The 24,574-nt window shown below is 46.6% G+C and overlaps 1 protein-coding gene and 2 non-coding genes across 7 annotated transcripts in view; all 3 read right to left on the bottom strand.

Moving 5' to 3' along the window:
- PHKA1 (phosphorylase kinase regulatory subunit alpha 1) overlaps positions 1 to 24,574 on the bottom strand; it is a 71,414-nt gene that overhangs the window by 12,144 nt on the left and 34,696 nt on the right. The window contains exons 19-30 of one of the 5 annotated variants that reach the window (XM_038747883.1): positions 23,999 to 24,175; positions 21,356 to 21,450; positions 20,112 to 20,251; positions 18,507 to 18,663; positions 13,658 to 13,737; positions 12,651 to 12,729; positions 11,826 to 11,955; positions 9,316 to 9,417; positions 7,586 to 7,701; positions 7,433 to 7,471; positions 4,588 to 4,638; positions 805 to 975 (exon numbers count right to left, since the gene is read on the bottom strand). In XM_038747883.1, the coding sequence (XP_038603811.1) occupies positions 805 to 975; positions 4,588 to 4,638; positions 7,433 to 7,471; positions 7,586 to 7,701; positions 9,316 to 9,417; positions 11,826 to 11,955; positions 12,651 to 12,729; positions 13,658 to 13,737; positions 18,507 to 18,663; positions 20,112 to 20,251; positions 21,356 to 21,450; positions 23,999 to 24,175 (1,337 nt within the window). The remainder of the gene's footprint in view (positions 1 to 804; positions 976 to 4,587; positions 4,639 to 7,432; positions 7,472 to 7,585; positions 7,702 to 9,315; positions 9,418 to 11,825; positions 11,956 to 12,650; positions 12,730 to 13,657; positions 13,738 to 18,506; positions 18,664 to 20,111; positions 20,252 to 21,355; positions 21,451 to 23,998; positions 24,176 to 24,574) is intronic. The other 4 variants (XM_038747886.1, XM_038747884.1, XM_038747885.1 and 1 more) reach the window with 4 other exon arrangements.
- On the bottom strand, positions 14,906 to 15,043 carry LOC119930200. The gene has a single exon (XR_005451688.1). It is a non-coding gene; the product is annotated as a small nucleolar RNA SNORA7 (small nucleolar RNA).
- On the bottom strand, positions 17,725 to 17,862 carry LOC119930337. Its single transcript, XR_005451814.1, has one exon. It is a non-coding gene; the product is annotated as a small nucleolar RNA SNORA7 (small nucleolar RNA).

The raw sequence follows: 24,574 nt of genomic DNA on the forward strand, positions 1-24,574 counted from the left end.
CATCCTCCCCGCCTTACCTCCTTCCCTTCCCCACAGCACCTGTATATATGTATATATGTTTGTACGTATTTATTACTCTATTTATACATATTTATTCTATTTATTTTATTTTGTTAATATGTTTTGTTTTGTTTTCTGTCTCCCCCTTCTAGACTGTGAGCCCGCTGTTGGGTAGGGACCGTCTCTATATGTTGCCAACTTGTACTTCCCAAGTGCTTAGTACAGTGCTCGCACACAGTAAGTGCTCAATAAATACAATTGAATGAATGAATGAATGAATGAATGAAATGGTGTCCTGGATCAGGGTCAAAAGACTTCCGAGTGGCCACGGCAATACTACAGTCCTGGCAATGTCACGCATTCATTCAATCGGATTTATTGGGCGCTTACTGTGTGCAGAGCACTGTACTAAGTGCTTGGAAAGTACAATTCGGCAACAGATAGAGACAATCCCTACCCAACGACGGGTCAGAAGCGGTTGCCTCACCGACTCACATCCCCCCGGGCTTCTAGCCACTGCCCCACATGCTTGCCCAACAACTTCGATCTGAACCGCCCCGGCAAGGAGAAAATGCTACCAATATCTGATCTGAGACACCCTGGACCTCTTCCAACTGGGGAATTTCGCCAGGACCCAAAACGGTCCCGATGTCCTAAGCTCGAGCTCGTCGCCCGAGTCCAAGAAAAGCTCTGGGCACCCAAGGGACTCTTTGCCGCTACTCTGTGGGAGGAAATAATGACGACGAAGTCAAGGTGGGAAAATGGAGAAAGCCACCCACAGAGATGCAATTCTAGTCAGCTGACCTTTTGCAAAACCTTCCAGACTTTTTGATAAAATCCAACGGGGACTCTGTTGAGGGCTCCATCCAAACGCCTCCGCCGTTGCCACTGCCCCTGACGACTGTCCTTGGCTATCTGGTCTCCGTAGGCGCTCGCGAAGGATCCGCCGCTGGGGGTCATGGAGTTCCCTGGTGTCTGAACAGAACGGAACAGGGTGCCAACGGAGAGACACAGAAGAGGTGACAAATCGGTTGAGAAGTGGTGTGGCCGAGTGGGTAGGGCCCTGGAAGGGGAGGGATCTGGGTTCTAATCCCGTCTCTGCCACTTGCCTGTGCTGTGACCTTGGGCAAGGCGCTTCAATTCTCTGTGCCATCTGGAAAATGGGGATTATGACTGGGAGCCCCACGTGGGACACGGACTGTGTCCACCCTGATTAGCATCTACACCAGCGCTTAGTACAGTGCCTGACACACAGCAAGCGCTTAACAAATACCATTTAAAAAAGGTTCAAGGACAACCAACTAGTCCTGATAAGGAACTTGTCGCTGACTTACCCAAAGGTTATCGCTCCTTGGCTAGACCACCACTGTACAGTTCTTATATAGTCACCCAGCCTTGATTTTGAGGAGGAACTTAAAGATTCTTTTTTGTACCATATAACAGAGTGGCGACAGCCACGCACTTGGAGAGGAGAAGCAGCAGAAGGGTGAGAAAGCAACAAAGCAGGTGGGTGTGGTTCATCTGCTAAGACTGCCACTGGTCAGAGTAGCAGAACCAGACAATATAGGTGGGATGAGCACATGGGAGAGTGCCACACAAGTAAGAGAAGCAGTTTCAAGCGTCCTCTTTCTACTCCCTTCCTTTTCTCTCCTGTCCCCCTTCTTTCTAGACTTCATTCCCCTCCCCTGCTTTGGATCGCAAAAATTATGCCAAAACGTGGGCGATTACACAAGTAAATATGGTTCTTCCATGGGCCTACCATTTGTAGTTCCTCTCCTGGCAGCTCACCCCATTGACCCTTGCTGACAATGGCTCTCCCCCACTTCAAAACCTTATTGAAGACACATCTCCTCCAAGAGGCCTTCCCTAAGCCCTCCTTTCCTCTTCTCCCACTCCCTTCTGTGTCATCCTGATTTGCTCCCTTTATTCATTTCCCCTTCCGGGCCCCACGGTTCTTATGTCCATACCTGTAATTTATTTATATTAATGTCTGTCCCCTCCTCTAGACTGCAGGCTCGTTGTGGGCAGGGAATGTGTCTGTTATATTGTTGCATTGTACTCTTCCAAGTTCTTAGTAAAGTGCTCTGCACACAGTAAGCCCTCAATAAATATGACTGACCCCTGACAAACTCCAGCGGCCCTCACCTGTTCTAGCAATCAATCAATAAGTGGTATTCATTTTTATTTTTTTATGGCATTTATTAAGCGCTTACTATGTGCAAAGCACTGTTCTAAGCACTGGGGCGGTTACAAGGTGATCAGGTTGTCCCACGGGGGGCTCACAGTCTTAATCCTCCATTTTACAGATGAGGTAACTGAGGCTCAGAGAAGTTAAGTGACTTGCCCAAAGTTATTGAGCACTTACTCTGTGCAGGACACTGTATTAAGCACTTGCACTCTGTCCCTCTCATCTACGTGCTCTGTACACTCAACACAGACTCTTCTTTCTCCTTGTGCCTCTAAGGTTTCCTCCCATTTTTCTAGGTCCTGCTTCCTTGCCCAAATCCTTCCTTGTGATTGGGCATGCTCCTGTTGATGCTGTGAAGTGAGTAATGGACATTCCAGACAAAAGAGCTGCCCTCCTGTGTGGGGGTCTGCGGAGTGAGTTGTTTGTTCTACAAACTTCTGTCCACTATGTGTAGAGCAAGTTAGCCAGACTATTTCAGGTCCCCTTTAATAATAATAATAATTGTAGCATTTGTTAAGTGCTTACTATGTGCCAGGCACTGTAATAATAATAATAATAATAATAATAATAATGATGGCATTTATTAAGCGCTTACTATGTGCAAAGCACTGTTCTAAGCGCTGGGGTGGATACAAGGTGATCAGGTTGTCCCACGTGGGGCTCACAGTCTTAATCCCCATTTTAAGATGAGGTAACAGGCTCAGAGAAGTTAAGTGACTTGCCCAAGGTCACACAGCAGGCACGTGGTGGAGCCAGGATTTGACTGAGTGCTGGGGTGGATACAACGTAATTGGGTTGGACATAGGGCTCACATAGGGCTCATAGTCTTAATCCCCATTTTACAGATGAGGAAACTGAAGCACAGAGAAGTGAAGTGACTTGCCCAAGGTCACAAAGCAGACAAGTGGCAGAGCCAGAATTAGAACTCATGACCTCCTGTCTCCCAGTCCCGTACTCTCTCCACTACGCCATGCTGCTTCCAGGAGGATAGCAAGGCAACGAACAGTAAAAACACTCAGCTTCCTTTCTCCACATTCAACGCTTTAGATTTGTTCTTTTCTTCAATTTGTATCAGTTTCGGTCTTGATCCTCAATTGCTAGACACTGAGCCACACTGGCCACTGATTTCATTAGCTTTTCCTCCGTGAATTGATTAGATCATGTCAGCAACCCAAACACTTCACATCAGAATCCAAATAAAGGCCAGGCAGTTGAGAGAAACGGTATTGACATTTTGGATTTACGCTCTCCTGGGTGTGACTGCAACAAGAGAGAGAAGTGGCATGCCCCAGTGGAAAGATCACGGGCCTGGGAGCTGGGTTCTGACCCCGGATCTACCCGGGGCCTGCTGTGTGACCTTGGGCATGTCACTTCATTTATCTGGGCCTCGGTTACCTCATCTGTAAAATGGTGATTAAGATTGAACCCCATGTGGGACAGGGACCGTGTCCAACCTGATTAGCTTGTATCTACCCCAGGACTTGGTACATCAGTGCTTAACAAATGCGATAAGAAAAATGAGAGAGAGAGAGAGAGAGAGAGAGAGAGAGAGAGAGAGAGAGAGAGAGAGAGAGAAGAGAGAAGAGAGAAGAGAGAAGAGAGAGTTGGCAGGCACATTTCCTGTCCACAAGGAGCTCTCAGTCTAAAAATCCCAAAAGCGATTCTGGAGTCTCTTTGGTGGCTACAGTGCCATCTCAGAAGCTTAGCTGCTCAAGTGAGCTCAAGATGGGCACTCCAAAATTCAGACTAGCTTCCCTGAGGCAGGAGTTTAAGTTCCTTCTGCACTAAGATTGAACCTTTTTAAGTTCCGTGGGTCCCTCTAGACTGCATATTCGCAGTCGGCAAGGACCGTGTCTGCCAACTCTATAGTACTGTACTCTCCCAAGTGCTCAATAAATACCCTTGAAGATGAGGATGAGGATGCAGCTGAACTCATCATATTGTCCTCTCCTGGTCTGATATATCAGCATAAAAATCTTTCCCACAACAAGTCTACGGGAGTTATTTCTCATTAATGAACGTGGACAGGACGTTGGCCCTGGGGTCTACCCTGTTTGGGAATTTCTAATCTCACTCCATTTCTCAGCAGCTCTCAACTGAATCATCCCCTCTCCCGTCATCATCGATGGTACTTATTGAGCACTTACTATGCACAGAGCACTGTCCTAAGGCCTTGGGAGAGTACAATACAGTTGGCAGACACTGAATACCCCAGTTGTTTTTCCCTGCAAAGCAGTTGTGTTGCTCCCCAGCCACTCAATGGGTGCTTTCCCCCCAATCCCATCGACAGCCACGTCTCAGGACACAGACAGATAGCTATTCTGTGGCCGCCCGCTCTCCCAAGTGATTTGGAAAGAAACAGTACATTAAGGCAAAGAGCTGAAGGTGTCAACAATTACCAGCAAAGCCGGGGATGTCGAATCTAGACTGAGAGTCGGCCCGCCGCAGGGCTGGGAAAGAAAATAGAGAATGAGATCCCAAGGGGACGAGGCAACTGCAATACAAAAAGCTACGCATTTAGGGGGGTGCAAAATTATTAACTGCTCAAACAGCTACAGAGCTAAAGGATTAGTGGGGTTAATAGTATTTACCAAGTGCAGGCTGTGTGCAGAGCACTGAACTAAGTGCTGGGAAAGAATACACGTGTGGAAATTGCACATGGTCCTTGTAGAGTATACAATCGTCCACAATGGATAAATTTCAAGTCACTGACGACTGGTGTTTAGTTTTTGAGGGCAAGAATCATGTCTACTTGCTCTATTGTACTCCCCCAACTGCTTGTGCTCTGCACAAAATAAGCACTCAGTAAATACCATTGATTTGTGGTTTTAATATAATGGAGGTTAGGGGAGTGAGTCAGGCCAATGAAATGAAAAGCCAGCTAGGCACCCAATAATCTACGACAAGTAAAACTGAAATAAACCGAGGAAAGATCCTTCTTTCCCAAACTACAGTACTAAATGCATTACATTTAATTTCCCTTGAAGGTTAATGGGATAAAGTTTTGTCAAGTTTAAAAACAGGCCTGTTATTATCATGCCAATATGGCAAGGGACACGAATTTGAGATCACGGCATTAATTTCAGATCACGGCATTCTGTAATGATCTTCCATTCTAACATGTTTGGTTAGTTACCCTGTCAAGACTTGTAGGAGTTGTACCAAAATAAGTTTAAAAATGAGTTCCCACAGCACATATGTATATATCTGTAATTTACCATTATTTATATTAATGTCCATATCCCCCTCTAAACTGTGAGATCATTGTGGGTAGAAATGTGTCTGTTGTTATATTCAGCGTGGTTTAGTGGAAAGAGCCCGGGCTTGGGAGTCGGAAGTCGTGGGTTCTAATCCCAGCTCTGCCACTTGTCAGTTGTGTGACTTTGGGCAAGTCTCTTAACTTCTCTGTGCCTCAGTTACCTCATCTGTAAAATGGGGATTGACTGTGAGCCCCATGTGGGACAACCTAATTGCCTTGTATTTAGCCCAGCGCTTAGAACAGTGCTTGGCACATAGTAACTGCTTAACAAATACCAACATGATTATAATTGTACTCTCCCAGGTGCTTAGTACACTGCTTTTCACACAGTAAGCACTCAATAAATAAGACTGAATAAATGCAGTTTAACTCCAGTATTAAATGCAGCTCTTTCATTTCAAATCTGATCTATATGCGTTTTCTAGAAGAAACCTGCTTGCAGCCAAAACTGTTTCTCAGTTCTCTTACCTACTTTATTCTTTTATGACTAAAGCTCACCATGTCTCATCCTATCAGTCTATTTTTCCCAGAATTTATTACAGAACTTTGCTTGTAGTAGGCACTAAATACTATTACCGCTAACTTCTTGAATGTATACAATTGGGGTTGGCCCTCGAAGCCAGAGATGGTGTCTTAATTATCTTTTACTCTCCCAAGCACCTAGCACAGGGCTTTGCACACACCAGGTGCTCAGCTTCTACAGAAACAACCACCAATGGCATTTATCAGTGCTTATTTTGGGCAGAGCATTGTACTAAGCACTTGGGAAAGTATAACAGTTGGTACATGCAATCCCTGCCCACGAGGAGTCAATCAGTAATATACTGAGCACCTATTCCATGCTGAGCACTATATTAAGTAATAATAATAATAATGATGGCACTATTAAGTGCTTACTATGTGCAAAGCATTGGGGAGGTAATAAGGTGATCAGGTTATCCCACGGGGGGCTCACAGTCTTAATCCCCCATTTTATAGATGAGGTAACAGGCTCAGAGAAATTAAGTAACTTGCCCAAAGTCACACAGCTGACAATTGGCGGAGTTGGGATTTGAACCCATGACCTCTGACTCCAAAGCCTGGGGTCTTTCCACTGAGCCACGCTGCTTCTCAAAGTGCTTGGGAGAGTACTCTAGAGTTAGAAGACATCATCCCTGCCCTCGAGGAGCTAACAGACTAGCAGGGGAGACAGACACTAAAATAAATTGCAGGTAGGGTAAACAACTGAGAAGCAGAGAAGCCTAGTGGATAGAGCAAAAGCCAGGTTGGAAGGACCTGGGTTTGAATCCCATCTCCACCCCTTGTCTACTGTGTGACCTTGGGCAAGTCACTTAACTTCTCTCTGCCTCAATTACCTCATCTGAAAAATGGGAATTAAGAAGTGAGCCCCATGTGGGACGTGGACCGTGTCCAGCCTGATTAGCTTGTATCTACTCCAGTACTTAGTACGGTGCCTGGTGCATAGTAAGTGTTTCATAAATGCCATTAAAAAAGAAGCAAATAAACAAACAAGCATAAAGATAGGTACATGAATGCTGTGGTGAGAATATCTAAATGCTCAGAGCAGTGAGGATTCATGAGGGAAACAGGGCGGAGAGAGGAGCGAACAGCCAGGGACGGTTCTTGCCAACAGGGAAAATCTCTGGCAAGCAGACACTGGCTCTGATCTCGTCTGGCTGTCCTCTAATGACCCCATGTCGACTGTCAAGAAACTAAGCTCAGCCTGCGTAAGAATTAACGGAGCAACATCCGACCAGGTCCCCGAAAGCTAGCGATTTCACTTCCACTGGCGATTGGCGAATTATTCTTGCCAACAGCTGAAGCGGCAAATTATCGCTCTCTGAAAAGGCAAAATTAATGCTAACAATAATCGTTCAAGCCCCAATTGGCTCTTCTACCGTTTGCTGCCTCAATTAAACATGCCCAGGCCTGCGCTGCAAACCATGTGGGTTTAACGCTCTGTTAGGGCAACCCTAATATTTCACCTGACTCTCAGTCGAGACAGACAGTCTCCGCAATTCCACCTGGAAAATAAAGAGGGGGTGGAGACAGCTCAGGAGGTGTGACACGAGACACGATCCTGGTGAAGGACGATTCTGGAATAATCAGTCCTGGGGCTGGTCCGGTGAGCTCCTCACCTGCTTTATCTCGCTCTTCAGCTGCATGATGCCCGTCCGCTCAGTCTTCGTGGCGCCTACGGCACCTACCTCGTGGATGGAAATGGCCGGACTGGTGTACGAATCCAGGGGATGCACTACACGGCCACGGGTGGGAGAGAGAAAGGATAAGCAGGGTCATGGATCTGTCTTCCTCCTCCCCGATAATAATAATACTGGTATTTGTTAAGCTCTTACTACGTGCCAGGCACTGTACTAAGTCCTGGGGTAGACACAGGCAAAGTGGGTTGGACACAGTCCCTGTCCCACATGGAGCTCACAGTCTTCACCCCCATTTTCTAGATGAGGGAACTGAGGCCCAGAGAAGTGAAGTGACTTGGCCAAGGTCACAGAGCAGACAAGGGGCAGAAGAGGGATCAGAACCAGGTCTTACTGACTCCCAGGCTTGTGAACTAGGCCATGCTGCTCCTCGATACTAGGAGGCCTCAGAGAAGCAGCGTGGCTCAGTGGAAAGAGTGCGGGCTTTGGAGTCAGAGGTCATGGGTTCAAATCCCGGCTCCGCCACTTGTCAGCTGTGTGACTTTGGGCAAGTCACTTAACTTCTCTGGGCCTCAGCTACCTCATCTGTAAAATGGGGATTAAGACTGTGAGCCTCCCATGGGACAACCTGATCACCCTGTAACCCCCCCAGCACTTAGAACAGTGTTTTGCACACAGTAAGTGCTTAATAAATACCATTATTATTATTACTGAGAGCCAGAATGGCAATGAATGGATTCCCTACCCACTTCGGCTTCTATCAATCGGTTCTCTTTCTCTCATGACAAGATCTGGGATCCACCCACTTTTTGACATGGATAACAACTAACTGCTGCCCCAGGACCAAAGTTACAAGAGTGGAAAAAAAAAAAGTCACCCTTTCTCTTTGCTCTGCTTTGCTTTACTATCATCAATAGCATTTACTGAGCACTTATTGTGTGCAGAGCACTGTACTAAGTGCTTGGGAGTATACAACTTTAAGGTCCTTGCCACCTGTCCATGTTATATGGATTGTACTACCAAAAACCACGAGTGCAAATAGAGATTTACTTGAAAGCCGAGTTCACCAGGGCGTTTGGTTGTACACTGTGAGGAGAGTGTCAGACGTACATGTAGATTCATTCATTCAATCATATTTATTGAGTGCTTACTCTGTGCAGAGCACTGTACTACATACACTCATTCCCTCCAACCAAATGCTACTGAACTGTGGCCAGAGAAATAGTCAAGTACCAGAACTTCTGTGTGGGGAAATGATTCGCAGGTGGTGTTTGCACAGGAATATTATTGTATTTTACCCTCCCAAGCACTTAGTACAATGCTCTGCACACATTAAATGCCCAATAAATACAATTAACTGACTGAAATCAATCTTAAGGTAACTCTCTAGACTTTAAGTTCTTTGTGGGCAGGGAACAAGTCTACCAACTCCTTTATACTGTACTTTCTCAAGCACTTAATACAGGGCACTGCACATAGTAAGCACTCAATAAATAGGGAGGATTGACTGACTAAATACCACTGATTGATATCTGTGCAAAGGAGCACTCAGGGTAGGATTGTTAGGGGTGGGTGTTAGCCGTAGGGTATGGACGAAAGGGAAGGGAGAAAGAAAGTAAGAAAATCAATTTCCTGTCTCATTAAGGAGTCCGATGGGAAAGGAGGATTTTATTTGGGAACCCTTCGGACTATAGTCGAACTTTCCACCTTACCGCTTCTCTCCACCCCAAACTCTTTGCCACTGAGAATGTGATGTAGAAGGTTCTTCATGGCCGAAGGGCTGAGATTCATCAGGCTCTCGGTGGCTTCTTCAGCTAAACACAACAAACAGTGGGTCAGTGACAGACGGGATGATCCAGCTACTTCCATCTCCCTATTTTAGGATTAGAACTCCGAGCCACCCGCTGGGAAGTTAGCTAGTAGATCAGCTTTACTATGGAAAAGACTGATATCTAATACACCCCTTAAAGCACCCCCTTTCCCCAGTCTCTTAGACTGTTAACGTTGTGTGAGCTTATTATTTTGGCTCCAGCGCTGAGCGTATCATGCTTACTAAACACCACTGATAAAGTACAGCGCTTTGCACATAGTAAACACTCAATAAATACAGTTGAAAGAATGAAAAAGGGAAAGAGGGACCGTATCTATATACAGCCTCCTCCCTTCTAATGTTTTCCCCGCACTTGGAAGACTGAGTTCACCCGGGAGTTTGGCTGTAAGCTGTGAGGAGAATGTCAGACATACATATAAACTTATTCTTGCCAACCAAATGCTACTGAATTGTCACCTACCAGAACTTTTGGGTGGGCAAAAAGTTCACGGGTGGTGTTTGCACAGGAATGCCTTTGGGCATTTGGTATTCACCCCACCCTCAGCACTAATATACACTAATATACATTAAATATTACAAATTATTTATCTGTCTCCCCACCTAGACTGTAAGCACATTGTGGGCAGAGACAGTATCGACCAATTCTGTTGAACTGTACTCTCCCGAGTGCGTAGTCCAGTGCTCTGTACACAGTAAGTGCTTGATAAATACCGCTGATTAATTGGTAAAGTCAACTCCAGCAGGTACACCCATGCCCACCAGGCACATATTTAGGGAAGCTCCACTAGCAGTTGGCACGAGGCATTAGCACGATGAGGATGGGGGCGGTCCAGAAACAGGCCATGTAGATCTAAGAGCATGGCACCATCTGCCACTGACAACCGAAGCCCGGAGGTTCTGGTTGCAGAGATCTTGTCGTGTCAGCTGGTCATTATTTCAGTCCCGGGTCCGATTCCCATAGTAACCAGCTGACACCAGGTGGGCAAAAGGCTCAGAAACCAAAATCGGCCTATTGCAGCTGCTAAACCAAAGACAGATCTTGGTCTCCTGCCTTTTCCTACAGTGCAGCTCTGACGTCAAAGGAGAGACAAGCAGCGTGGCTCAGTGGAAAGAGCCTGGGCTTTGGAGTCAGAGGTCATGGGTTCAATTCCCGCCTCTGCCACTCGTCAGCTGTGTGACTTCGGGCAAGTCACTTCACTTCTCTGGGCCTCAGTCCCCTCATCTGTAAAATGGGGATTAAGCCTGTGCACCCCACATGGGACAACCTGATCACCTTGTAAACTCCCCAGCACTTAGAACAGTGCTTTGCATATAGTAAGCGCTTAATAAATGCCATTATTATTATTATCATCTTCAGTGTAAATAGAACCCAGCTTTGCACAAGAGAGGGAGTAAGGTTCAAGAACTTTTATATTCTTTTTAGGTTGAGCCAAGGCCACTCAACAAGATTTTTTTTTGTTTTTGAAGTGGTATTTCTTAAGCGCTTACTAGTGCCAGGCACTGTACTAAGCTCTGGGGCAGATACAAGTTAATCAGCTTGGACACAATCCACATCCCACATGGGGCTCAAGCTCTTAATCCCCATTTTACAGATGAGGGAACTGAGGCCCAGAAGTGATGTGACTTGCTTAAGGTCACACAGCAGACAATTGGTGGAGCTGGGATTAGAATTTAGGTCCTTGTGACTCCCAGCCTGCGCTCTATCCGCTAGACCACACTGCTTCCTTCCACAGTTCCTGAGTTGAAGGTGACCCAGCTGAGGCCCTGGACTTCTGCACAGCCCAAAGGACATAGGTCAAGGAGCTCTTGGCTAAGTCCACCCAAGGCCTGGAAGCAGAGTGGCCCAGTCGCTAAAGCAAAGGCCTGGGACTCAGAGGACCTGGGTTCTAACTCAGACACTGCCACTTGTCTGCTGCGGGGTGACCTTGGGCAAGGCGCTTCACTTCAGTGCCTCAATTTCCTCATCTGCAATATGGGGATTAAATTCTACCCTCTTCTACTTAAGATTCTGATTCCCCATGTGGGAGAGGACAAATCTGATTATCTTGATTACAGTGCTTGACACATAGTAAGTGCTTAGCAAATGCCATAAAGAAAAAAAGGTCTGCCCAGGGCTGGAGGTGTTGAGTGTGAGGAGATAGATGTGCCCTCAGTGCTGTGAGACCCTCCCCAACATCCCCAAACAAGCAGACCATACAGGCAGGCCTGGACAACCCCCCCGAGCCCCAATACACACAGACGTCAGCAACTGCGAACACCCCCAAGCCAGAATCGAATCCCGGCCGCTCCCAGGCTTAGGAACGGTTTTGGCTCGGGTCTAAACAAGTCGCCGCCACCCTGTGCACTTCTGGAGCTGTGAGAAGCATTCGGGAGAGGGCCCGAGACACGTACCTGAGCAGCGGAGGGACTGGGCCAGCTCCGTGGCCATAACTTGTATGATCAGACCAATCCGGAGCCGAAACATCTCGGCGAACAGGGTGGGCTGGGTTCTCATATACATGGCCAGGTACACCATTATCTCCTGCTAGTCATTAAGGAAGGGGGAAACAACCCATCAGTAATAACAGTAATAATACTAATTATGGACTTTGTTAAGCGCTTACTATATGCCGAGCGCTGTTCTAAGCACTGGGGTAGATACAAGGTAATAATAATAATAATGACAGCATTTCATTAAGCGCTTACTATGTGCCGAGCACTGTTCTAAGCATTCAAGGTAATCAGGTTGACACTCGTGGAGCTCACGGTCTTAACCCCCATTTTACAGATGAGGTAACTGAGGCACAGAGAAGTTAAGTGACTTGCCCAAAGTCACACAACTGATAAGTGGCGGAGCCGGGATTGGAACCCACAACCTCTGGCTTCCAAGACTTGCTCTTGCCACTAAGCTACGCTGCTTCTCTAATCAGATCGGACACAGTCCCCGTCCCAGGAGGAGCTCACAGTCTTAATCCTCGTTTTTCAGATGAGGTCACTGAGGCACAGAGAAGTGAAGTGATTTACCCAAGGTCACACAGCAGACAAGTGGCGGAGCTGGGATTAGAACCCACATCCTCTGACTCCCGAGCCCGTGCTCTTGTCATTAGGCCGTGCTGCTTCTCCCAAGTATCGATATTCCCAAGGCCACGTCCCCTTCCCCATCCAGTATCTCCCATCCACTGTTTCCAAGTGGCCTCCAGGTCTGGGATCCTTGACGCCTGACTGAATTTTGCTCACCTGCGTAAGGATTGAGATCCTCATGTTGTTCTCACTGGCTTCATCGATCAGTTGAGTGAGCTCTTCGTAGGGCAGGGGGCTGAAGGAGGAGAAAAGCAAGGCCATTGTGATATACTGCCACCCTGCAGCTCACCATTGTTTCTCTCCTAATTCTCTCCCCTTCCTCTGCAGCTCCTCTGCCACGGCCCGGAATCCCCTTACATTCCTTTCCCTCCTTCACCACCCCCGACTATAAACGCTTGGGAGAATACAATAGGACAGAGTTGGTAAGCCCATTCCCTGCCCAGAAGGAGTTTACAGTCTAAAGGGGGAGACATTAATATAATTAAATCATTCATATCATTGTATTTGTTAAGCGCTTACTATGTGCCAAGCACTGTTCTAAGCCCTTATGGGTACAGTTTGGGATCTGTTCACAGGGTTTGTCGTCTTTGGTCTCAGGTACATGTTTGTGTTTCTCCCACCTCTCCTTTAACTCCAGTGCTCAGAACAGCACTCAGTGCTTAGAACAGTGCTTGAACATAGTAAGTGCTTAACAAATACCCTTATATTTATTATTAAACTCCCAAGGCCTGAAAGCAGGGATGAGGTCTTGCTCTCCCTCAGGTATATTATTATATTAATTATATATAATAATGGTATTTTTTAAGCGCTTACTATTTGCCAGGCACTGTTCGAAGCGCTGGAGTAGATACAAGATAATTGGGTTGGACACAGTCCCAAATAGGCTCACAGTCTTAATCCCCATTTTCCAGATGAGGGAACTGAGGCCCCTGAGAAGTGACTTGCCCAAGGGCACACAGAATAGAAAACAGGACCTTCTGACTCCAGGGCTCGTGCTCTGTTTAAAAGGCCATACTGCGTCATTTTGTATTTGGTATCTTGCCAGGGCTGGGAGAGAGCTACGCTGCAAAAGCCCATCTACAGAGTCTGCAGAAGGGGCTGGGATGGAGGGGTGGAGGAGGGTTCAGTGAAGTAAAGCTGCACCGTCCCAAAGGACCACTTACGCCGAAATGGTCTTCTCACGAGGCTCTGGAGGCAGTCCCACCGTCAGGTGCTTCTGATGCGAAAGGAGGTCGGTGCAGGCCTAAACAGACACACCATCACACAGCTGAGTCGAAAATGCCACACTCCTCCTCGAACCCCAGAGCCACTGCTCAGGCAACCCCATTACCGTGACGGTTTCTCTTCCCACTTCTCCACCCTCCCCGCAAAGACCTGTTTTCATTTCAACCAAACCTTTTCCCCAAAAAACCTTCTTAACCAAGAAAACTTGAATAATTTCCCACCTATGTAACCTTTCCCCGATTAATGTATTTATTGAGCACTTACTGGGGGCACAGCACAGTACTAAGTGCTTTTTTATGGTACTTAGTAACTGCTTACTATGTATCAAGCACTGTACTAAGCTTTGGGGTAGATACAAGCCCATCAGGTTGGACACAGTCCATGTCCCACTATGAGCACTATACTAAGCCTTTGGGAGGGTACAATACAACAGAATTGTCAGACATTCCCCACCCACAACAAGCATGGGACTCAAGTCTTAATGTCCATTTTCTAGATGAGGCAACTGAGGCACAGAAAAGGTAAGTGGGTTGCCCAAGGTCACACAGTAGACAAGCAAGCGGCGGGCCAGAATTAGAACCCAGGTCCTTTCCCAGCCTGGCTATGCTCATTGTGGGCAGGGAATGTGTCTGTTTATTGTTGTGGTGTGTTCTCCCAAGCACTTAGTACAGTGCACTGCACACAATAAGTGCATAATAAATACTACCGAATGAATGAATATGCTGCTTGGGAGAGATACAATATAAAAGAGTGGGTAGACACAATTCCTACCCTCAAGCAGCTTACAGTCTAGGAGGGGAGACATTAAAATTAATATTAGAAAGGGGAAATGGCAGAGAATGAGGGTTTGTATACAAACTGGGGCTGGAGGTGGGCTGAGCATCCAACGGCTTAGAAGTGATGTGGGATTGGGGAGGGGAGAGAATCAAAGTGTTTAAGGGGTACAGAATCAAGTGCAGGGGCAATGTACAAGTTGTTGTTGTTGTTGTCTTATGCCATCGAATTGTGTCCGACCCATAGCGAAACTAAGGACAGATCTCTCCCAAAATCCCCACCTCCCTCTGCAATTGTTCTGGTAGTGCATCCATTCGGTTTTCTTGGTAAAAATACAGAAGCAGTTTACCATTGCCTCCTTCCACATGGTAAACCTGAGTCTCCACCCTCGATTCTTCCCCATGTCACTGCTGGGGAGTAGCAGATGGCCTTCCACTCTCTAGCCACTGCCCAAGCTAGGAATGGAATGGGTAGGCCTCTGTTTGACTCTCCCTCCCATAGTCGAGACTGGTAGAGGACTGGACACTCTCCAGGTGTGACCCTGAGAGGAATGCACGAGGGAGGGCGAATATTTGGGGAAATGAAGTAGTGTGGCCTAGTGGAAAGAGCACAGGCCTGGGAGTCAGAGGACCTGTGTTCTACTCCTGGCTTCACAATTTGTCTGCTGTGTGACCTTGGGCAACTCATTTCACTTCTCTGTTCCTCTTACCTTATCTGTAAAATGGGGATTATGGCTGTGAGCCCCATACAGGACAGGGACTGTGTCCAACCCTAGTACTGAGTACATATTCCCTCGGCTCTTCAAACACTTCTAAAAGAGGCAGTGTTGTCTAGTGGAAAGAGCCCAGGACTGGGTTCTAACCCCAGCTCTGCCACATGTCTGCTGCGTGACCTTGGGCAAATTAACTAGAGAAGCAGTGTGGCTCAGTGGAAAGAGCCCGGGCTTTGGAGTTACAGGTCATGGGTTCGAATCCCAGCTCTGCCACATGTCTCCTGTGTGACCTTGGGCAAGTCACTTCACTTCTCGGGGCCTCAGTTATGTCATCTGTAAAATGGGTATGAAGACTGTGAGCCCCCCCGAGGGACAACTTGCTCACCTTGTATCCCCCCCAGTGCTTAGAACAGTGCTTTGCACATAGTAAGTGCTTAACAAATGCCATTATTATTATTATTATTATTAACTTCTCTCTGCCTCAGTTATCTGTAAAATGGGGACGAAATCCTCTTCCCTCAGATTTACATTGTGAGCCCTCTGTGATGATGATGATGGTATTTGTTAAGCCCTTACTCTGTGCCACAAGCACTGTTCTAAGCACTGAGGATCAGGGACTGTGTCTCACCTGACTGTCTTGTCACTTTAGTTAACAAATACCATTGAAATAAAACAAAACAAAAAGAAAATGACCCTGGCTCTCTTACAGGCTACTAAGAATACCATGATTTTCATAGATCCATGCTATATTATTAGCAAATCACAAGTTAATTCCATTCTAGAAACTGAGACTGTAAGCACTCAAGTGGCTTCCCAATTTATACCTGCTATTGCATTAGCTTGCTAACCAGAATGGAAAGTCTTTCTGGACAAGGATTAAATCCTTGGTTTCTCTTTCCATTACCCAAGCAACTCCGTACTGTGCACTGCACTCCATAGGGGCTTAATAAATACCATTACCCCTTCTACTACTATGCCAAAGGATGTTAAAACAAAAACATATAAAAACAAACATTTGCTTTTTATGGTCTGCCACCATTTTGTGATGTGAATCCAGAAAAGAGACCTAAACCCCAGAATGGCTTAAGAAGGAAGGTTGAGGGATTTGCTCTACTGTAGCCCACTAAGAACGGAATGGGCCAGAGAAAGAAGGGTGGAAATGGAGACGAGTGCGTGCTTTAAGTCACAGGACATGTAAGTCAATACATACGCGTGGGCTACTGGCAAGGCACGTACTCGCATTTGTGATTGCTGGTTTAATACAAGAAAAACATTTTTAAAGATGGTCTCGCCTGAAAGTCTTTCCGAATGACAGAGTCAGATCTCTCAGTCCTAATCCATAAATCCATAACTATCCATTTCCTTCCCAAGATATCATCTTTATTTACAAAGATCGTTATCAGACACCCATACGATAATAGAGCTGAAAGGGTTTCCAACAGGGGCAGCCATCCAAAAGTCTCTTAAGAGGGAACATTGGGAACATTCAGTACCGTAGGAAGGCATGTATCGTGGACCTGGGACTTTGAAAGAAAATTATAATACATCATATTTACATGGAGCATTTTCCCAAGCTCAATTTAATTGGGGGGTGCTGGGGAGGGGTGAATTTCTACCCTTTTTTTAATCCATGGGAAACTAAGGCACGGGGTATAAAATGAACCAAAAGAGAAGTCATGAGGTCCAACTGAACTAAGACCCAGGCTGAGGCATAGTCTAATGGCAACATCTCGTTATTGCTGAACTGCACTTTCCAAGTGCTTAGTACAGTGTTCTGCATACAGTAAGCACTCAATAAATACCATTTTATGAACATCATCATCATCATCAATCGTATTTATTGAGCGCTTACTATGTGCAGAGCACTGTCTCCATAGATCAGTTGTATTTACTGAGTGCTTGCCACGTGTGCAGAGCACTGGACTTAGGAGAGTGCAGTACAGTTTGGCAGATATGTGCCCTGCCTTTGGGGAGTTTACAGTCTCGTCAGGAAGAAAGGCAATAAATTACAGGTAGGCGAAGTCGCAGAGTATAAAGATATGGATAAACGTGCAGTGGGCCTGGGGACTTGACTGAGGACTTCAGTATTTAGGGGGTAAGGACTTAAGTGTGAAGACGACTCGGAAGGGAGGAGAGATGAGAGGTTAGTCAACGGAGGGCTTCCCGGAAGAGATATGATCTTAGTGGGGCTTTGATTATGGGGTGAGGCGGGGAGCAAGAGGTCGACGGCTTAGAGAGCCGAGATGGAGGTACAGTAAGTGGGCAGGAATTGGAAGAGTGAAGTGTGCACGCTGGGTCGTAGAGGGAGAGGAGTGAGGTGAGAAGGAGAGAAACTGCAGGGGTTGGGGAGAATATTTATGAAGTGGTTCGTCCACTCCCGCTGATGCCATGGAGGGGTTAAACCTTAGGCACGAGTTGGACGCCAGGACGGCCCCTTCCCTCCTTCTGTGTGGTAAACCCGAGTCTCCCCCATCGACTCTCTCCCACCATGCCACCGCTGCCCAGCACAGGTGAGTTTTGACTTGTGGCAGACTGTCTTCCACTCACTAGCCACTGCCCAAGCTAGGAATGGAATGGGTAGGCCTCTGCTTGACTCTCCCTCCTGTAGTCCAGACTGGTAGAGGATTGGACACTCTCCAGGTGCGACCCTGAGAGGAATGCATGAGGGAGGGTGAATATTTGGGGAAATGAAGTAGTGTGGCCTCATGGAAAGAGCACAGGGCTGGGAGTCAAAGGACCTGTGTTCTACTCCTGGCTCCTCACAGCACCTGTGTATACGTTTGTACAGATTTATTACTATTTATTTTACTTGTACATATTTACTATTCTATTTATTTTGTTGATGTGCATTTAGCTTTAATTAATAATGTGCATCTAGCTTTATTTTTATTTATTCTGATGACCTGACACCTGTCCACATGTTTTGTTGTGTCGTCTGTCTCCCCCTTCTAGACCGTGAGCCCGTTGTTGGGTAGGGACCGTCTCTATAGGTTGCCAACTTGTACTTCCCAAGCGCTTAGTACAGTGCTCTGCACAGAGTAAGCACTCAATACGATTGAATGAATGAACCTGTCTGCTGTGGGACCTTGGACAACTCACTTCCCTTCTCTGTTCCTGTTACCTTATCTGTAAAATGGGGATTATGGCTGTGAGTCCCACATGGGACAGGAACTAGGTCCAACCCTAGTGCTGAGTAAAGTGCCTGGCATATATTCTCTCGGCTCTCGGAACACTTCAAAAAGAGGCGCTGCCACCACTCAGCCAGCACCGCAGGGAAAGAAAACGCCGAGAAGTCACGTCACCTCATCAAGGGCTTCCACCTTCTTCCTCAGGATCCCAGAGATGTAGCGGATCAGGCCCCATTGGCGACTGTCTCCCACCTTGCCGTACAGCTCAACGAGGAGCTCTCTGACCGTGGCTCCCCCTTCGTCGTAGATCTCGGTATCCCAGTCGGGACCCCTGAATTTAGAAAGGAGGAGCGGAGTGTGTTATCAGTAAAACCCCGCCAATCACCGCCAACTAAGCAGTGAGGAAAAATGCAAACTGTCTGCTCAGGAGACGACAGGGTTGAGTACTTCTTTGGGTTGGGAAGCACTGTGGCTTGGTGGAAAGAGCACAGGCCTAGGAGTCGGAGGACCTGGGTTCTAATCCTGGCTCTGTCACTTGTCTGCTGTGTGACCTTGTGACTTGTCTCAATGTCTCTAGGCCTGTTTCCTCATCTATAAAATGAGATTAAATTCTACTTCTCTAGTTCAACCGTGAGCCTTATGTGGGACAGGCACCGTGTCCAACCTAATTGTTTTGTATCTACTCCAGTGCTTGGCACATGATGAGTGTTTGATAACTGCCGTTATTATTCTTGATAAATCTCCCAGCAAAGCTTCTCTTGCTCACCAAGTTTTAACAACTAAAAAGCTAAGACCATTCGTTGTGCCAAGGGAGAGGAAGAGAAATCTGCAGAGCCAGGATTAGAATTCCCAGGCCTTGGATTAGAGGTGACCAAACCCTGGGAACATAAACTCATCTTGTGAGGTTGTGGTTTTTTTTTTTTTTTAAGACATTTGTTAAAGCACTTACTATGTGCTGTACTAAGCGCTGGGGTAAATACAAGCTAATCAGCTTGGTCCCAATCCAAGTCCCACATGGGGCTCACAACCTTAATCCCCATTTTACAGATGAGGTAGCTGAGGCACAGAGGAGTGAAGTGACTTACCCAAGTTCACACCACAGACAAGCAGCGGAACCGGGACTGGAACCCAGATTCTTCTAATAATAATTTTGGTACATGCTAAATGCTTACTACATGCCAAGACACTGGGATAGATAGAAATTTAACCAGGTTGGACACAGTCCCTATCCCACCAGGGGCTCATGCTCAATCCCCATTTTACAGATGAGGTAACTGAGGCCCAGAGATGTTTTAGTGACTTGCCTGAGGTCAAACAGCAGGCACGTGGTGGAGCCGGGATTAGAACCCAGGTCCTTCAGACTCCCAGACCTGTGCTCTTTCCACTAGGCCACGCTGCTTCTCTTCGTGAAAGTATCAGAATAGCACCACGAAAGTCCATGATCACAGGATGAGTCGTAGTTGAGGGCAAGCAATTAAAGATGCCTACAGCTGTGGGCTAATAAGGTCAATGCCACAGAGAAACTATGTTGACTGATCAGAAGGTGAGCGTTTAGCAGATGCAGGCTTCCCCACTTTTTACTACCTAGCTATAAACAGTTAAGAAGTGCCTCCTTTGGCATACACCACCTCCTTCTTCCCAACCCAAAATGAAATCGACAGAAGCACAAGTGGCAAAACAAAGCCCTTTCATCAAGAGTCAGTATGTTCTCTTTTTTTAGACTTCGGTTCAGAGAGCCGAGCCCTTCGGGGTAGAATACCGAAAACGACAGTCACGTACTTCATGGCGTAGAGCATGTAGAGGATGTCGGCCTGGTCTTGTAAACTCGGGCAATCTCGCAGCTGATTGGCTAAAGCCCTGAAGTCCACTTCTCCAGACTGGTCTCTGGGAAGGTGCATTTCCACACGGACAGAGGGAGCCTTCCAATGGAAACGGCAGAAAGTTAAAGAGCTCCAGGACAAAAGCATCTTTCCGTGAAGCAATACCCCCTTCCCTCCCCTCTAAGGTCGCAACAAGCCCAATCTGTTTGCACCGCCCTGCAGGGGAGAGAAAAGGTGAAGCCAAACACAGCTTAAAGTTTCGAAGCTTGAGAGCATGACAATACTGAAGCCACATAAACCCAGCACCCTTTGAAAAAATTCAAACCCACCAAGTACCTGGATAACGATAACAATAACAACTGTATTTGTCACACGCTTTACTACGTGCGGCACTGAGGAACGTAGCCAGTCACATTTACACAGCCTCGTGGAAAGAGCCCAGGCCTGGGACCTGGGTTCTAATTCCAGCTCTACCGCTTGTCTGCTGTGTGACCTGGGGCAAGTCACTGAACTTCTCTGTGCAAAATGATGACCCAAAATCCGTTCTCCCTCCTACTAAGACTTTGAGTCCCATGTGGGACCTGATTATCTTGTATCTGCCCCAGCACTTAGTACAGTGCTTGATATATAGTAAGTACTTATCAAATACCACAATTATTATTATACAAACCAAGATCGGACACAGGCTCTGTCCCACATGGGACTCACAGTCTAAGCAGGAGGGAGAGCAGGTAATGAATGTCCATTTAACGGATTTGGAAACTGAAGCACAGAGAAGTTATATGACTTCCCCAAGATCACACCGCATCAGCACCGTTTCAGGTCATCTCACTCCGGCATGAACGGAAAAAACCAGCAGACAGTTTCATTCATTCAAACGTATTTATTGAGTGCTTACTGTGTGCAGAGCACTGTACTAAGTGCTTGGGAAGTACAAGTTGGCAACATATAGAGACAGTCCCTACCCAACAGTGGGCTCGCAGACTAGAAGGGGGAGACAGACAACAAAACAGAACATATAAACCAAATAAAATAAATAGAATAAATATGTACAAATAAATAGAGTAATAAATATGTACAAACATATATACAGGTCATTTCATCGCTCCAATTTCATCATTTCCAGGTGGGACCCAAAGAGGCAGCCAACAAGGGAGTCAGAAGCTTGACAACAGCTGGTGAAAATGCGCCCCGCAAGATTACCTGTTCATCCGTGGAAGCAGGTTGTGGGAAATCCAGTAAGTTCAACGAAGGCTGGGAAGCCTGAAATAACTTTGTAGGAAGATACATGTGAACATCTGCAAAAAAACCGTTTAAAACGGTCAGGCAACGGGACAGGACACGCTGGAACCCGCAAGGCACACGGAGGGCTTAATCTGAAATGGTGGAAATTTTCTGCTTGAATCAGAACCGGATCATAGCTTACTAATCACCTCTGTGTACCTGCAAGGACTGGAAAAAAGAATCATCCTTTCTTGTTACTAAGAACTGGAAAGAGGAGACGTGGAGATGAGATAGCTTGGACCCTCACATCGCCTTGTGGAATCCAGTTTCAGATTCTGTCAGTACAATTACTACAGAGGCAGAGTTCCCTCATACCTGTTAACTGTATTCCAGATGCAGAATTTTAGTTCTGTACAGCTAGGTTTTTTGGAATAATCGGTGGGGGGCCCCATCAATGCTGTGACCCTGATCAGGAAAGAAACACACTTACTGTGTCTTTGTTGGTCCGTCAAAGAGCTTTTCTAGTTAGGTACCTCGATAGTCGAAGATGATTTGCTTACTTCTGTCCTCTTCCATGGGTAGAAACTAGGTTATGACTAGCTACTGGAGAGACTGGGCTAGTACCACATAATAATAATAAATAATCAAAACAACAACATTTGTTAAACACTTACTCTGTGCCAAACACTAGAGTAGATGGGGGATAATTAGGTTGGATAAAATCCCTGGCCCACATGGGCTCACAGTCTAAGGGGAATAACATTTTACACATGAAGAAACTAAGGCACAGAGAAGTTAAATGACTCACCCGAGGTCACTCAGCAGGCAAGTGGCAGAGACGGCATTTGAATTCAGGCCCCGTGTACTTCCCACCAGACAACACCGCTTCTCATCTGCCCGTTACCATTCCAGAGAACTCACCACACAAGCTATTGCCACTTCTTGACCCTGGATAAACTCATTTGAATGAAGCGGACCCTTGAAAACAAGCCAACACACCCGCTCTCCTTCACGCAGAGGGAAAATCTAAAGGATCTTGCTACTTTTTTACCTCCTGATTGCAAAGAGAGCACCCACGGCGCTGGCGATGGTTATATCCCTTAGTTAGTCCTGGTCAGTGAGATTTAGGCAATGTAAACATGCACTTCTGGAGTTTTCCTGCCCCCAATTTAGAGAGGTAATGCCTAGGGCCTTAGAAGTAGAAAACTCAGTCACGGGACGGGGGTGGGGAGATTTCACTGCCTCTTTAGGCAGATATTCCAGGAGTCTTTGCGCTGCTGGGAAACGTCCAACAGAAGAAGTGTGGTCTAGTAGAAAGCACACAGGCCTGGGAATCAGAGGACCTGGGTTTTAATCCCAGCTCTGCCAATCGCCTACTGTGTGACCTTGGGCAAGTCACTTTACTTCTCTGTGCCTCAGCTTCCTCAACTGTAAAATGGAAATTAAATACCTGTTCTCCCTCCTAGACTGTGAGCCCCATGTGGGACAGAAGCTCTGTTAGACCTAATTAACTTGTACCTACCTCACACTTACAACACATAGTAAACACTTATATGCCGTTAAAAAAAAAAAAAATCAAGTTCTCCTGTCAGAACAACTGGTCAGACTGCATAGTACACGGCACACATTTCTGAAGGCAGAACTCCTAAACGTGTTCCCTCAGCAGCATTACAACTGGAAATACATCCTCTAGGAGCCAGAATGCTCTAAGGACAGTACTGCCTTTTATGGCATTTGTTAAGCACTTATTAAGTGTCATTACTATTATTATTATTATTATGTGCCTTGCCCAAGGTAACACAACAGGTAAGTAAGTGGTGGAGCTGGAATTAGAACCCAGGTCCACTGTCTCCCAGGCATGGGGTCTTTTCCACTAGACTGTTAGAGAAGCCACTGCCCACAGCTGAGCTCTACTGTTCCTGAAATCATAATAATATTAATAATAATAGTACTTGGTAAGTGCTTACTATGTGCCAAGCACTGTTCTAAGCATTGGGGTAAATACAATAATAATGATGGTATTTGTTAAGCACTTACTATGTGCCCAGCACCGTTCTAAGCACTGGGGTAGATACAAGGTCATCAGGTTGTCCCAAGTGGGGCTCACAGTCTTAATCCCCATTTTACAGAGGGGGTAACTGAGGCACAGAGAAGTGAAGTGACTTGCCCAAAGTCACATAGCTGACAAGTGGCAGATCTGGGATTAGAACCCACGACCTCTGACTCCCAAACCTGTGCTCTTTCCACTAAGCCACGCTGCTTCTCCACAAAGAAGCAGATACAAGATCATTAGGTTGGACAGAGTCCCCGTTTCACATTATTATTATTATTGTATTTATTAAATGCTTACTATGTGCCAAGCACTGTTCTAAGCGCTAGTGTAGATACAAGTTTAATCAGGTTGGACACAGTCCCTGTCTCACATGGGGCTTGCACTCTTAATCCCCATTTTACAGCCGAGGTAACCGTGGCCCAGAGAAGTGAAATGACTTGCCCGGGGTCACACCGCAGACATGTGGCAGAGCCAGGATTAGAACCCAGGTCCTTCTGATTCCCAGGCCCGTGCTGCGTCCACTAAGCCACGCTGCCTGTCATAGCCTCCGAGCCCGGTCCGCTACTCACTCTGTACATGCAGGTTCTTGGCCTGGGTCACCAAGGACATGAAGTCACGGGTGGTTTGCACGGCAGCTCGGAAACGATTCAGCCCTCCCTTCTGGGCTTTGGGGGGCAGTTTGGGCCTGGGAGCAGTGTGTTCCAAAAGGTGATCTAAGTACCGAGCAATTTCGTCACCAGAGTGAGCTGCACGTTTAGTAAGGGGGTGGGGGAGAAAGAGGAGAAAAAGAAACAATTAGTTCAGTCAACCCCACGTCCCAAAACTACAACAGCCCCTAGAGCAGAAAGCCCAGCTCGAAAGGAAGAAAAGTGGCACAGGTATTCAGAAACCTCCCTTTTAAGGATGCAGATAATTGCCCTGGCAATAATATTCCTGGTCTTTAACAAGGCATTTTTGTGCCCAAAGTACATTACCATTCCTAAATTCCTCACACTGGCCATGAGTTAAAATAGGTTCTTTTTTGATTCTCAGGGAGGAAACACCCAGAAAGGGTTGGGAGGTTTGTTGAGGTTTGTTCAACAATCCAGAGACTACTAGAACAGAGTGAAAAACAAACCAAAGCAAATCAGTTTCCTCACTTCCTA

The sequence above is a fragment of the Tachyglossus aculeatus genome, chromosome 6 (assembly GCF_015852505.1).
Source record: "Tachyglossus aculeatus isolate mTacAcu1 chromosome 6, mTacAcu1.pri, whole genome shotgun sequence".
Classification (NCBI taxonomy): domain Eukaryota; kingdom Metazoa; phylum Chordata; class Mammalia; order Monotremata; family Tachyglossidae; genus Tachyglossus; species Tachyglossus aculeatus.